Genomic DNA, 13605 nt, shown 5'->3' with positions numbered 1-13605 from the left:
CAACCGGGACATGACACAACAGATCCACACATTGAATAACCACCAGCGGTTCTGAGTGCCGAGAGCAAACCACAGAGTATAGAGACAGTACGACGGGGCCTGCTGTGGACGGGAGGGCGAGGGCAGGCCTCTGTGCGCACAGCCGCTCTGCCCTGAGCCCAATCCGGCCTTCTTTCAAGGTTCACATTTGACCTGCGGGTGGGCCTTTTTCAATAGTTCCATTTATATGGAATGCAGACAATAAAGCAGCTAAGTGTGGTGCTAGACCAGCTTCTAGAATGCAGGTAACCAGCATATAAGCACGACATCACTGAATTTTTGGTAAAAATCTACCCCAAAAGGGGGTTCCCGGGTGGCTCGGTGGTTGAGCATCTGATTCTTGATTTCGGCTCCGGTCATGATCTCGGAGTCGTGGGACTGAGCCCCTTGTCAGGCTCTGAGCTCACACGGTGTCTGCTTGAGATTCTCTCCCTCTGCTCCTCCCCCCAATCCCATACTCTGTCTAAAACAAATAAGATCTTTTTTTAAAAATTCACCAAAAAAAAAAAAAAAAACCAAACCCACAAACCAGAAATGGCCAGAAAGGAGACTCTACTATTCCTCCTCCCCTATTCCCAGGCCTTGGCCAGGAGCTGATAGGAAGTAGGGGTGTCAAAGCCCAAGTGGGGGGTGAGGGGGACATAGGTGTCACAGCATGGATAACACCAGCTCACCAGAGAGAAGGGGATTCCCTTTTCAGTTTCCCTCCACTCCTATGATTACGTCAAGGAGAGAGAGTGTCCGCTCCCTGCTGCCAGGCTGTAACACCTCCTCCCGGTCCATGCTACACCCAGGGTAGGCCTCCCGCTAAGCGACAGGCAACCGTTTAGAGCTAAATGTTTCTAGTTTTTTAAAGATGTTTTTATCTACTTGACAGACAGAGATCACAAGTAGGCAAAGAGGCAGGCGGAAAGGGAGGAGGAAGCAGGTTCCCCACTGAGGAGAGAGCCCGACATGGGACTCGATCCCAGGACCTGAGATCATGACCTGAGCCTAAGGCAGAGACTTTAACCCACTGAGCCACCCAGGTGACCCTCTCATGTTTTTATTTTTATAATTGCTTTCTATTTAAGGCAAAATATTTCCATTTCCCATTTATGGCCGTAGTGTGAGTTCCTTCTTAGAACACATTCAAGTTAAAAATAAAAAAAAAAAAGGCTGTTAGGAAAAAAATCGAGTTAATGACAGTATAAATGATTTTGGCGAGGACAGGACAAAAATGGTGAGAAGTGAGCTAAGTTTGGGAAACATTGGCTTATGGGCTCGAAAAGCGGAACTGTAGCTAGAAAATGCTTTGTTGCTGAACAGAATGACATCGTCCTCTGACGACATCCCACGGCTCTCTGTCCGCCCGCTGGGAGAGACGATGAAGAGAGGAGTGTGGCAGGGAGAGAGTGAATCCTGCTCATTCCTGTCCCCGTGCGGACGCGTCCCGATGATCTCAGACAAATGAGGAGTGGCTCTCCTCCATCCCACCCGCAGGACCAGCTGCTTCATTGAAATACCAGTGACACCTGTCACAAGTCACCTGTCACTGGGGGGCGAGTCCACATTAAAGATGCTATATGTGAAAAATACGGGCCAATGGCAACATACTTTTTTTCAAAGAAGAGCATAAAATATCACATGAGAAATGTTTCGTAGCGATTGCATGTTGAAATGATAATGTGTTGTATAGATTGGGTTAGTTAAAATATGTTACTAAAATTATTTTTACCTCTTTCTTCTAAAGCAGCTAATGGAAACATTTTAAATCAGTACCTGGGTCACGGATTTCTGCAAATACTGGATGGCACTGATCTAGATCCCCTACTGGTTTGTTTTTTGTTTTTTTAAACCGTTCAAATGAAGCAACCACAAACGCCCATTTACATCTGGTGGGCTTGTGCTTTTAAAAAAATAAGAGGAATCCTTGTGGTTGACAATAGTCTAGAAAGTTCTCAAGGAAACAAGTCTGTAGAAATGTGACCTGCATCTTAAAATTTCAGTGGGGCTGTTGCGACCTTGGGCTTTGTCATCAGATCGAAGCAAGGACCTATTTTAGACTGAAGCTCCTCCCCCTGTCTGAAGGGTTAACAGGACGAAACCAACCTGTCTCTCAGGGCTTCATGCTTCAAGTCAAGAAGTAAAGGAATCGAGTCTTTGAACGCCTTCATCTTTGCTTCTAAATGGTAGGCCACCGATAAGTTTCGGACCTGCCGGGGCAGCTTTCTGAGGGACTTGAGAAAACCGTCGATTCCTTCCTGGAGGAACTGAACATTCAGGTTGACCCAGAGGGTCTGGGACCATTCTGCTTTCGCAGCCTGGAAATGGGTGAGAAACAGTCCCATCAACAAGGCCCCTTTGACCCGCGGGAGCCTGTACTCCATCCTTGGTCACGCCCCCTTCTTTGCAAACCGGGGCGCCCATCTAGCTACGGGAACCTCAGCTTCACAAAAGGAAGTATGGATTACTGGCTCCAAAATACAAAACAAATTATTCCAACTTTTTCAAGGCCCGGCCAAAATAATGCAGTCTCTCAAGGTTGTGTGGAGTCCAAAAATACGTCTTCCTTGGCAGGGGAGAAAAGGGAGAATCAGTATCAGGCATCAATTAAGTCACAGAACATCTTCGTTCCTAAAGCCTGTATTTCATTCAGGCACAGTCATAATGTGCTTCTCTTTCCCAGTAAAAGCAGCTAAGTTTACAAAATCCTTATAACTTGGATGATCCTGCTGGATTAGCGTACACATAATCAGCATTTTGTGCCGGATTTCCTGATATTTAGCATATAAAGTACTACCTTATATAAAACTTACCATCTTGGAGAGTCTGCACTTGCAACCTGTGACCTCAAGGCTCAATGGGGTTGTTTTGAGTCACGAAATGTATTTAACAGAAAATTGTGTTAATTGATGAAATATACAAATGGTTATCTTTTGACTTAGATGTAAATGACGTTAAGATATATTTACAGTTTTTCATTTTTTTCTTCATCTTCTGAAAAGATCTTAAAAGCTCAAACACATTTTTGGATTATTTTGAGATGACATTCACAAGTCATTAACTTTTCTTGGCAAAAATTTAATATGAGAAATGAATCAGAAAGAAACTAGAAGTATTTTTGGAGTTCCTACACCTAAACATGCCGCTAGTCCATCATCAGTGGGCCTTTCTTCCTTCCACCCTCCGTTCCCCTCCCCTCTCTCACTGACACATTTGGAAAAACCTCAACTGTGGTTAAATCCAGTCCTTGACATTTGTTCAGTGCTCAACGCCTATACCCGGACAGCCAACCATGATGGCTGAGGACACTCGACCTCATTCACTGGCCTCGGTCTAAATCTGAGGCCCTAATGCTGCCTTCCCTTGGGGCCCAGCTGCTGTCCCATTCTTTCCCATACCACCACCTCACCCCTACTTCATTATCCTCAACCGGCCACACCCCTCCTGCCCCTTGTCCTCTCTGCTGATCATCTTGCTACACACGTATCTGAAGCAATCATAACAGACTGTTCAACATCTCCCGTGGGAAGCACATCTGGGCATGTGCTCTGCCTTCCCCATATGACCCTACTGCTTCCTACCCGACGCCACATGGCGACCCCACCCTTTCCCTCAGTCAGACTCAAGGACACCAGACATCATTCAAACAAGTCTCCCTTCTGTCTCCTATCACCATGTTTCCTCCTTCCTGGATCATTCCCATCACTAGGCAATTCCCATTTTTATTTCTCCCATCATAAAAAAAATTATCCTGACCCCACGTCCCTTCCACCCAAATGCCACTCATTTCTCTGCTTCCTTTTGCAACACATTGGGAAAGTTGTCTAGATTTGGAGCTTCTTATTCCTCTCTCCCCGTTCTCTTTTTTCATCTTTTTTGGGGATTAATTGGCATATATAATTCGACATATTTAGACACACAATTTGCCACATTTGGGCATGTGTGCCCACCCATGAGGTCATCACCACAGTCAAGATCGTGAACTCATTTGCGGCCCTTAAAAGTCTCCCCCGACTCTCTGTAACTCCCCTCCCACCACACACATTGCCCTGCTTTCCGCCATGATAAATTCATCGGCATGTTCTAGAACTGTATGCACACGGAATCATACAGGATGTGCTCTCCGGTAACTCAGCAAGACGATTTTGAGACCATCCACATCGTTGCCCTAGGACATTAATAGTTCAATCCTTTCTACGACTTTCTCGAATTCCGTGCGATGGACCAGCACGGTTTACCCATCCACTTGGTGGGGGCGCTGGGTTGTTTCTAGTCTCGGGCTACCACAGGTAAATCTGCTGTGAACACGGATGTAAAAGTCTTTGCAGGGACCTATGCTTTCTTTGCTTTGGAGCAAATACCTTGGACTCACTCTAATCAGGTCGATGGCTACTATTCCATCAAAATATTTCTTCCCAAGGTCATGGTGGCCTCCGTGATGTGAAATTCAGTGCTCATTCCACACACACCCCCTTACCGGATCTGACGCAGCATGTGGGGCAGTCCGACAGCCGTGCCCCCTGGAAAGGCTGTTTTCACTTGGCTTCCAGGACATTCTAGTCACCTGTTTGTCCTCCTCCTTTGAGGCCTCTCTTTGTTCTCCTTTCCTTTTAGGGGCATCCTCTTGTGATATCTGATGTTGGAGAACCCCACTACCTGCAGTACCAGGCTGAATAGTGTAGCCCCCCCTCCCAGAACTCATGTCCCCCTGGAACCTCAGAACATGACCTTATGTGGAGATCAGGCCTTTGCAGATGGAACTCAGTAAGAGGCGGTCACGCTGAAGAAGGACAGGCCCTAAATCCAAAGACTGCCCCCAGGGAAAACCTGCTCCTGGCTCAGGGCTTGCTCAAATGCCACCACCTTGAGCCACCACCTTCCTCCCCTGGGCCCCACCGTGCTCTGTCGACTGTAACCCTATCACACATTAGAGCATGATGGTGATTGGTTCGCGGGACAGCACGATGGTCAACTTTATGGGTGAACTTGACCGAGCCACAGGTGCACGGATATTTGGTTAAATATCATTCCAGACAACATTTCCCAGGGCGTTTCTGGGTGATATTAACATTGTAATCAGCAGCCTGAGTAAAGCAGATTTCCCTCCCCGGGGAGGCTGGGCCTCATCCAATCCACTCAAGGACCGGAGAGAAAAAGACGGAGTAAGAAAGGATTCTCTGTCTGTCTTCAAGCTGGGACACCAGCCTTCTCCTGCCTTTGAGCCCAGACCTGAGCCTGAGCTACACTGTCAGCTGTCCTGGGTCTCCAGCTTGCCAACTCCACATATTGGGACTTCTACTCTCTGTAACTGTGTCAACCGATTCCTTACAACAAATCTATTTGGTGGGGCACCTGGCTGAGTCACTGGGTAGAGCACATGACTCCTGATCTTGGGGTCATGACTTTGAGCCCCACATTGGACACAGAGTTTACATTAGATAGATAGGTAGATAGATAGATGATAGATCGATCAAGTGATTTGGTGCCTATTTGTTCTGTTTCTTGGGAGAACCAAACTTAAACATTCTCTCCTGGGGACTCAAGAGGGCAGAAATGGCACAGGCAGATACAACTCCCTTCCAGACCCTCCTCTCCAACCAGCACAGCGCTGGGCTCTACCAAGCAGAGTGAAGTGGTAGAGGAAAGAGTGAATGAATGGCGTGAATTTGCATGGGGAACAAACTCCAAGAGGGCATCCAAATGTCACAATAGTTGCTATTTTGTTTTAAAAGATTTTGATTTATTTGAGAGAGAGAGAGAGAGAGAGCATGAGATGGGGCTGAGGGAGAGGGAGAAGCAGCCTCCCCACTGAGCCGGGTGCCTGACTCGGGGCTCAATCCCAAGACGCCAGGATCACAACCTGAGCCAAAGGCAGATGCTTAACCGACTGAGCCACCCAGGCACCCCAACAGCTATTACTTTGAATTTCCACTTCCAACTAAACGGTTCACCCCACTCCTTACCCAAGCTCTAGCCACCAAAGGGAGTGTTCTTTTTTATTATTGTGGTAAAATACACATGACATTTACCATTTTAAGCACTTTCACATGTCCAATTCAGCGGTATCAAGTATAGTCACCATGTTGGGCAATCATCACCACCATCCAGTTCCACGACTTTCTCCCCAAAGGGAAACAAACCCTGGATCCGTCGGCAACCGCTCCCCATCACTGCCTCCCAAGAGCCAAAGTGAGAGCTTCTACGAAATTGGCCCCCGTCTGCTTATCATGGTGGCCTCACAATCCACTAGGCCCTGTTAGTCCTCACACTGCCTTCAGGGAGGGGCGTGCAGCCGGATGCTTACCTTTAGTCCTTCGTAGAGCTCGTAGATGGCCTTCAGCCCGTTCATTTCCTTCTGCACTTTGAGCAGCTCTGGGTACATTGTAATTGGAAGATCAAAAAGTTTCTCAGCATTAGCCAGCTCCTGGCGGTTCCTTTCATGTTTCGTGAGCTCTCTTTCATAAGAGGCTAAAAGTTCTACTCCTGGTGAATAAGTAAACACATAAATCAGTGAGTGCCTAGAAATACAAGGTACACAAAATTGAGTAAGAAATCATAGGCAGTGGACATAAACTATCACTCCATCCACAGAAGCCATGTGGGAAGACACGTTGGGAGTTACCACAACTGTAGCTCTCTGTCATTCCAAAGGAAACCAGAGGGCCGAGTTACGTATGTGAAATTCTTCAGTTAGAAAACTCTGTCTCCTTTGCATTTATCCCTCAATCCACCTGGGCCGCACATGAGAATCCCCATGGGAGCTTTAAAAATCTTGGCATCTGGACCACCCTCCAAAACAACGGGATCGGACTCCTTGGATCTGGGCCCCAGGCATCCGTGTGCTTTTGGGATGTGTGTGCTTTTGGGACCTGAGGAGGTGAACCCAGTGTAGAGTCAAGGTCAAACACCAGGGCTCCATTCCATCATCCCATGAAGTTCTGAAGCAAACCACAGTCGAGTACCTCAGCCAGTCCAACAGGAACATTCTTACCTTTATCAAGATCGTCGCCAACAGAACCAGGGCCTTCACTGTAAAAACGCTTTGCAAAATCCTCTATCTGCTGTCTGTAATTTGATATTTCACCTCGAGTAATCTGAGAAGGGCAGGATTGTATTAATTTATCCCAAGGGATATTTGTCAATATCTTTACTCAGAAAGTACAAAATTTAAAAGGTACCTCTGTGAAAGTTCTCTTGATGCCCCCAAGAGCGTGTTCCACATTCACAGAGTCATTAAACAGATTCAACCACATGTTTTCGATGTTGTTAACCAGTTCTTTCTCCGCATCAGAAGGCTAATAAAAAAAAATTTTTAATTAAAAAAAAAAAAACAGAACAAACAATAAGTGGTCTGCAATTTGGAACTGGAATTCTGGTCAAAGCTACTCCCCCCAAGGATTTCTGCTTCTGATAATAGCGGGCTGGCTTATTTGAGCTCATGAGAAAACTGCTTCAATTAGAAAAAAAAATTATATATTTATAATGCAAACAAAACCAGGATGAAATCACATTTAAAAATAAGTAAATAATACAGCCAGAAAGAGAGAGAACCTAGAGAGCTAAGCCCTTCATAAACTAAAATTCAGCTTTGAATCAACACAATCTCCAATTAAAATAAGGTTATCTTAGCTTGCTGGTGCATCCAGCTGTGCTGTCAGAAGCAAAAACACATCTTCTCTGATATAATACAACATCTGGAGCCTCCAATTCTCTCTACAAATTTGTTACATACAATGTCCAGAACTCAATAAGAAATAACAGGTAGATAAGGAGCAAAATGACTTGAAGGAAACCAAGAGACACACAGACAATACAAGCAGACCCTAATGAGCTCTAAAACACAGAATTTTAAAAAGTTTTACTTAGTAGATGGAAGCGAAGACAACATTGAGAACTTTTCTTTTAAATAGAAAAATACAAATTTTGCAATACTGTACATTTTTCTGATGAGAGGACCTCTAGCTTTTTAGGCTATCACTCAGTGAAGGTGTTCAAAGCAGTCAAGCAACATAAACGCTGAAATACAAATCTTAGGCAAATGTAGATTTATAATGATTATCTGCTTCTTCTTTCTAGTCTGTTTTTCCAGCTGATTCTTTTTGAGTGTATGTGACATACAGCCTGCAAAATTTTGCATGCAGTTTCATGGAGAGGTCAGACCCCCTCAAACTCCTCCACAGACTTCTAAAGATCCTTGAAACCACCCTGAATGACCCCTGATAAAGATAAATGAATTATTATCCTCTACCCATTTCTTTTATCACATCATCCTCCTCCCTCTCTGGCTCTCCGTCTCTCACTTGTCATTTTTGCAAAAGCCTTTTACTTATTAAAGGAAGTTAACACCAAAAATAATAAGAAAAAAGAGAAAAAAAAAAACAAGGGGGAGAATCAACATGGTGTGCAGTTACAGATCAATCTATGAAAAAATACTACTTGAGCCATGCAAGATCAAGAAATAATCTGTTTCCATTATTCTAAATAACTGTGGGGTTGCTTTGCATTTAAATGTTCTTACTTAAAGTCATATTTGAGGGGCACCTGGGTGGCTCAGTGGGTTAAAGCCTCTGCCTTCGGCTCAGGTCATGATCTCAGGGTCCTGGGATCAAGCCCCACATCAGGCTCTCTGCTCAGGGGAGAGCCTGCCTCCCACTCACTCTCTGCCTGCCTCTCTGCCTACTTGTGATCTCTGTCAAATAAATAAATAAAGTCTTTTTAAAAAAAGTCGTATTTGAGAAACATTTCTGAAAAGGGTCTTAGAATTCAATGATAAGAAAATCATTCACTGGGACGCCTGGGTGGCTCAGTTGGTTGGACGACTGCCTTCGGCTCAGGTCATGACCCCGGAGTCCCGGGATCGAGTCCCACATCAGGCTCCCAGCTCCACGGGGAGTCTGCTTCTCTATCTGACCTTCTCCTCGCTCATGCTCTCTCTCACTGTGTCTCTCTCAAATAAATAAATAAAATATTAAAAAAAAAAAAAGAAAAGAAAATCATTCACTTACAAAGACATTATACATCGCCATGGTGCGGTATCGCTCCTGGACATCCCTGTATCTCAGTTCCATGATCAGAGATTTACTTCTAATTTCTGCAATGGTTGCAAGGACAAACTTGAGATCTTCAAGGGTATTGGGGCTCTTCTTCAGGTTCTTGGCCAGGATCTAGAAAAGAAAGGACGAAGGACACTTAATGAACCTAGAAAAAAACAGTCTGAAGGGAAGACCCAACTTTCATGAGAAGCAGTTTCATTAAAACCAGTGATCCACTACCTCCATCTCTTCATGGAGATTATAAAGCTCCTCCTTTGCGGACTCATTGAGAAGCTTCCCAAGTGAGGTCACCCATGACTTGGCATTTTCCTGCACGGTGTTTGCCAGAGGCCCTAGCTGGAGTCTGATGCAGTGCTCATCCTTGATTAAAGGGTGACGCAGGACGTCTTGGGATATCTTGGAATAGAACTGCAACTTTTCATCATAAGCCACGCAGGGAGGTCTCTTGGCGGCGAACTTCTCCATCACAATGGCTTTGTCCAATTTCCACAGAGGTCGGTACCTCTTCCATTTCTGGAGGTACTTCATAAGACTCATCAGAATCCTGTGGACATTCTGGGGGATCATAACAGCTTGCTCAATGATCTGAGGGTTCACTGAAATATCGCTGTAAAAGCTGATTATAACAAGTTCTTCTTCCTCCCCCTTCTGAGGAGGGCATTCTATGCAACTGCCATGCATCCATCGAACAAAATGCTGGCAAAAGAAGAATCAGGGGAAAAAGACAGCACTTCAGTATTTATCTTGCTTCCTATTTGTATATTTATATGCAGGAATAAGTCTCGCTAATAATGGAAATCACTTTATTATTTTTTCCCTTTCACATTTTTACCGTGGTTAAAAAAAAAAACACACATGATGTAGAATTTGCCATTTTAGCCATTTAAAAGGTTTATAATTCAGTTACACTAAGTACATTCACAGTGCTGTATAACCCTCATGATGACCTCATTCTAGAAGTTTTTCTTTATAACTGAATTACCTATTAGTAGTTACTCCCCATTTCCCCCATCCCTTGGCAACCACTATTCTACTCTCTGCCTCTACGAGTTTGACTTAATTTTTTATTTAAATTTTAGTTAACATACAGTGCAATATTGGTTTCCCGATGGAACGAGAGAATATATTTGCAAATGTCATATCTAATAAAAGGCTAGTATCCAAATTCTATAAAGAACTTACCAAACTCAATACCCAAAAAAACAACCCAGTTAAGAAAGAGGCAGAAGACATGAACAAAGAAAACATCCAGATGGCCAACAGACACAGAAGATGCTCAACGTCACTCATCATCAGGGAAATGCCAGTCAAAACCATGAGGAGATACCACCTCACACCTGTCAGAGTGGCTAAAATTAACAACACAAGAAACAACAGGTGTTGGTGAGGATGCGGAGAAAGGGGAACCCTCCTACACTGTTGGTGGGAATGCAAGCTGGTGCAGCCACTCTGGAGAACGGTTATGGAGGCTCCTCAGAAAGTTCAAAATAGAATTACTCTACAATTCAGCAATTGCCTCCTAGGTATTTACCCAAAGGATACAAAAATACAGAATCGAAGGGGTGTCTGCATCCCAGTGTTTATAGCAGCATTATCAACATTAGCCAAACTGAGGGGAGAGCCCAAACGTCCACCACTGACAAGTGGATAAAGAAGATGTGGTCTATACATACAATGGAATATGACTCAGTCATCAAAAAGAATAAAATCTTGCTATTTGCCATGATGTAGGTGGAGCCACCATGTATAATGCTGAGCAAACAGATGAATATATGGGAAGTGGGTGAGAAAGGAGAGAGAGAAACAAACCATGAGAGACCTCTTCAGGACAGAGAACAAACAGGGTTGATGGAAGGAGGCAGGTGGGGGGTGGGCGAGGTGGGGGAGGGGCCTTAAGGCAGGCCCCGGTTGTGATGAGCACTGGGTGTTGCAGGTAAGTGATGAATCACGGAATTCTACTCCTGAAATCACTTTATTATTAATAAATTGTGCTAGATTACAAAAATGACCACAATCCTTGGTTCCTCCCATCAAGGGACAAGTCCATTGGCAAAGCTCTATCATGAGAGGGTCTATTTTCCCACCCTGCCCTAGCATGTGACTTAACTTGACCAATGAAAAGGGGCAGACATGGTCTTGTGCCAGCTGTGGCCCAGCCGCTGCCCTCCTCATGCTCTTGAAACCGCACAACCAGCAGATGAATGTACTTGAGCTAGCTTAGCAGACGATGGGAAGCCACATGCAGGAGAACCACGGTGCCCCAGCCAACAGCCAGGTGATCATCAGACCTGTGACCGAACACAGCCAGGACCAGAAGAACCTCTCAGCAGAACCCAGCCCACAGAACCATGAGCAAAGAAATTCAGTTACTGTTTTAAGCCACTAAGACCTAAAGTAAATTATTATGGAAAAAAATAACTTTTAGAATAATAATAGCCATCCACTTCCTGAACATCAGTTTCCATATTTACAGATGGAGACACATAAAGTCAGGAAAATGGACCCCCCCCCCAGGGTCCCAGAATGATCTATGAATTTGCCACCCTTTTGCAACACAGTCAAGATTCCCTCTTCCTGGGGCACCTGGGTGGCTCAGTTGATAAGCACCTTCCTTCGGCTCAGGTCATGATTCCAGGGTCCTGGGATAGAGTTCCACATCAGATTCCCTGCTCAGCAGGGAGCCTGCTTCTCCCTCTGCCCTTCCCCCGACTTGTGCTCTCTCTCTCTCTCAAATAAATAAAATCTTAAAATAAATAAATCTTAAAAAAAAAAAAAGAAAGAAAGAGCAGGCAGGCAGGTGCTAGATGAAGACCATGGTAAGGAGAGTTCAAATTATGTTCTAATGCAGCGTGAAGTCATCTGGGGTTTTTGTAGAAGAGATCTGATGTGAAATGACTCATGTTTTAAAAAGCTAACTCTGGTCCTCCTCTCTCATGGTGGAGAACAGATTGTGGAAGCTTCTGCAGTCATCCAGGTGTGGAATGATGCACGGGAGTCAACTAGGCCTCCCAGGGCCGGGATGTGGATGGATGGGAGGAAACAGGTTTCTGGCTCATGCGATTAGGTTGGTGCTCATGCCAGTTTCCTGCAATAGGACAACCTGGGGCAGGACCAGGTTGCAGGATGGGAAGTCAAGAATTCCACCTTGGACATGCCAAGGCTCAGGTCAGAGCAGACTCACCCAGGGGGCAAGTGACTAGAATAGCAGGGTGAGCAGCAGAGAGGTCTGGGCTGGGGACAGACATGGGTGGTCACTTCCAGAGGAGTAGGATTAAAAGCCATGGGACTGGTTGCGATTGCATAGAGAGGAGAAAAGGGAGCTGGGATCAAGCCAGTGTGGGCCACTCTGGGCTCTAGAGGTGTAGAGGAAGAGCCAGGAAGGAGAACAACAGTCTGGACAAGGAGCAGAGCGGAGCCTGGGTTTGCCACCTCCTTAGCAACTCGCTTCCCAAAGCCTGTGGGCCAGCCGTCGGGCGCTACAGACCCCCTGTGAATCCACACAGACACGTCCGCCCTTACCTTGGTGATCTCCACACAATTTCGGACACAGTGGACACACATTTTGTCGATCTCACTCGCGTTGGGATGCAAGATGATCTCGGGAGCCGTCAGGATGGTATCCGTTTGAAACAAAGGAACGTTCCCGAGGATTAGAGAATTAAAAGACTGCAAATTCCTGGGAGGGGTTAATAAAAGAGACCCAGGGCTCCCTGGAGTGACGTACATCCAACACTCGAGGGAAACAACTAGCATCACAAAAGCCACACGTGAAAACCTGCCGTGAGGAACAGCTCACGTCATAGCAGAGAGTGTACACTGAGTTTCGTTATATACCCTTGTTTGGGCCTACATTTCTAAATAGCTCATTTCTACTTTTGGGAAGTGAATTTCAGTTGGAAGACACTTAAATAACAGTGCTGACTTCCAGAAACTCTTCCACCTGGCTCAGGAAAAATGGTCTTCATACTGGCTTTGTCTTCCCCCAGAAAGTCCCTCACGCTTGTAGCTTGCTCCAGGTCTTCAGGATGCAGCTCAAAGGTGGCCTCTGGAGGTCCTTTTTGACCACCCAGTTAACACAACTGCTCTGTTTTCTCCCAGGAACACTATTCTGCCTTATTTCTTTCATAGAAATCATGTTGGTTATGTCTGATTCCTTGTGTTTTGTATCTCTCCTATGAAGATGGAGAAGCTCCAGAAGGACAGGGGCCCTGTCTGGTCCACTGTCTGGCACATGCAGGCTCTAAGAAACCTGTGAATGAATGAGTGGATGGATGGATGGATGGATGGATGGATGGAAGGAAGGATGGATGAGGAAGATGGATGGATGGATGGAGAGTGGATGGATGGATGGATGGATGGATGAATGAGTGGATGGATGGATAGATGGGTGGATGGAAGGATGGATGAGGAAGATGGATGGATGGATGGATGGATGAGTGGATGGGTGGGTGGATGGAAGGATGGATGGGGAAGATGGATGGATGGATGGATAGATGGATGGATGAATGAGTGGATGGATGGATGGATG

The 13605-nt window shown here is 45.5% G+C and overlaps 1 protein-coding gene across 2 annotated transcripts in view; it reads right to left on the bottom strand.

Moving 5' to 3' along the window:
• The window catches only part of DNAH10 (dynein axonemal heavy chain 10), a 134754-nt gene that overhangs the window by 81081 nt on the left and 40068 nt on the right, over window positions 1-13605 (bottom strand). For both annotated transcript variants that reach the window (XM_032876461.1, XM_032876460.1), the window contains 7 exons: window positions 12597-12753; window positions 9297-9773; window positions 9030-9188; window positions 7203-7319; window positions 7016-7118; window positions 6329-6507; window positions 2131-2342 (listed from right to left, as the gene is read on the bottom strand). In XM_032876461.1, the coding sequence (XP_032732352.1) occupies window positions 2131-2342; window positions 6329-6507; window positions 7016-7118; window positions 7203-7319; window positions 9030-9188; window positions 9297-9773; window positions 12597-12753 (1404 nt within the window). The remainder of the gene's footprint in view (window positions 1-2130; window positions 2343-6328; window positions 6508-7015; window positions 7119-7202; window positions 7320-9029; window positions 9189-9296; window positions 9774-12596; window positions 12754-13605) is intronic.

Source organism: Lontra canadensis, unplaced genomic scaffold (assembly GCF_010015895.1).
Source record: "Lontra canadensis isolate GAN:19392208 unplaced genomic scaffold, GSC_riverotter_1.0 scaffold58, whole genome shotgun sequence".
In the NCBI taxonomy this organism is placed as follows: domain Eukaryota; kingdom Metazoa; phylum Chordata; class Mammalia; order Carnivora; family Mustelidae; genus Lontra; species Lontra canadensis.
This window is presented reverse-complemented; position numbering and strand designations above follow the sequence as displayed.